This window comes from Phaethon lepturus, unplaced genomic scaffold (genome assembly GCF_000687285.1).
Source record: "Phaethon lepturus isolate BGI_N335 unplaced genomic scaffold, ASM68728v1 scaffold8096, whole genome shotgun sequence".
In the NCBI taxonomy this organism is placed as follows: Eukaryota; Metazoa; Chordata; class Aves; order Phaethontiformes; family Phaethontidae; genus Phaethon; species Phaethon lepturus.
In genome coordinates this window covers 8,974-10,724 of record NW_010544024.1, presented here as the reverse complement: position 1 = coordinate 10,724, position 1,751 = coordinate 8,974, and the positions used below count along the sequence as shown (strand labels likewise).

Genomic DNA, 1,751 nt, shown 5'->3' with positions numbered 1-1,751 from the left:
CCACTTTTGGAAAATCATTTCTTGGTGAGTAAGGCTGGATGGATGTTCCATACAGTACCAAGGACCACTCTTTCAATTTGCCTAGAAGTTAAGTATTAATAATCTAGCTTTAGAAACCATTTATATCTTCTGCATCTTACAAAAACATATCACTTGTAAACATGACTTTCTGAGTAGGTGTGGAAGACACTGCTTTTCAAATAAGTTCCTTCAGTTTAATATAGATAGTGCAATCACTGCTTCACTATAAAATGAGAAAGCACACTTTCTTCAATCAGATTTTTTCATGGTATTTTCATTGCACTCCAGCCTCTTGTAGATGTAGTAAAAGACTGCACCACAGGTTAAAGTCAATATAAACAATAAACCATAAAACCTTTGTCCATCCAGTGATTTGGAAAATGTGTATGGTACTCAACAAGGAGTTTTTGCTCTGCATTTCACTTTCTCTCAGGACATCATCCCTTATCTCATCGGAGATGAGTCAAGGGCTCCTGAGGTAATAGGAGCCAACAGGAAACAAGAGCAAAAGATCTCAAAGGAATTAAGGGGTGTCCCTCTAAGAAGGTGACATGGCCGACAACCGAGCTGAAGTGCCTCTACATGAATGCATGCAGCATGGGCAACAAACAGGAGGAGCTGGAAGCCACCGTACTGCTAGAAAGCTACGAACTTGTTGCCTTTACTGAAACTTGGTAGGACAAATCCCATGACAGCAGTGCAGCTATGGATGCCTACAGGCTGTACAGAAGGGACAGGTGAAGAAGGAAGGGTGAAGGCATTGCCCTCTACATCAAGAAATGGATAGAGTGTGAAGAGCTGTCTCTGAAGAACCACCACAAACAGGTTGAAAGCTTATGGGTAAGTATCAGAGACCAACCTTGTGGCTGGTGTCTACCACAGGCCGCCTGATCAAGGGGAGCCTATTGACAAAGCCTTCTTACTCCAGCTACAGGAGGCATCATGCTGCTATCCTGCTGGGGGACTTCAACCACCCCAACATCTGCTGGAAAAGTAGCATGGCGAGCTGTGGGCAGTCCAGGAGACTCCAGGAATGCATTGAGGCTAACTTCTTAAGCCAGGTAATAGACAGCCCTACCCAAGGGGATGAAATACTGGTCCTGTTGGTCATCAATGGAATTAAGCTAATTGGTAGCATCACGATTGGAGGCAGCTTGGGCTGGTGGAGTTCATAGTCCTGACGGGTATGGGTGAGATGAAGAGTAATGTCAGGATCCTGAATTTTAGGAAAGCAAACCTCCAGCTCTTCAAGGAGTTAGTCAGTGGGAACCCCTGGGAAACTGCCCTTGGGGACAAGGGTGCGAAACAGAGCTGGTGGATCTTTAAGGATGCTTTCCATAGAGTGCAAAAGCTCTAGTTCTCCAGGTGTAACAAATGAGGAAGGGAAGGCAAGAGACTGGCATGGCTGAGTCAAGACCTGCTCAATGGCTCAACGTTCAGGTGAAGATGGGTTGTGAGTGGTGTCCCTAAGGGGTCCGTACTGAGACTAGTATTCTTTAATATCTTCATCGATGACATAGACAGTAGGATTGGGTGCACCCTCAGCAAGTTTGCAGATGACACCAAGATGTCATCTTGAAGGACCTGGACAAGCTTGAGGAATGGGCCCATGTGAACCTCATGAGGTTCAACAAGGCCAAGTCCAGGGGCCTGCACCTGGCTTGAGGCAATCCTGACATCAATACAGGCTGGGGGATGAAGGGATTGAGAGCAGCCCTGCCAAGAAGGAT

The 1,751-nt window shown here is 46.0% G+C and overlaps 1 protein-coding gene across 1 annotated transcript in view; it reads right to left on the bottom strand.

Annotated features, from left to right (window-relative positions):
- Positions 1–1,751, bottom strand: part of LOC104621911 (proprotein convertase subtilisin/kexin type 5-like) — a gene marked incomplete at its 5' end in the record, with an annotated part of 19,908 nt that overhangs the window by 10,339 nt on the left and 7,818 nt on the right. Inside the window, 1 exon segment of the mRNA XM_010288537.1 lies at positions 2–81. Within this exon segment, the coding sequence (XP_010286839.1) occupies positions 2–81 (80 nt within the window).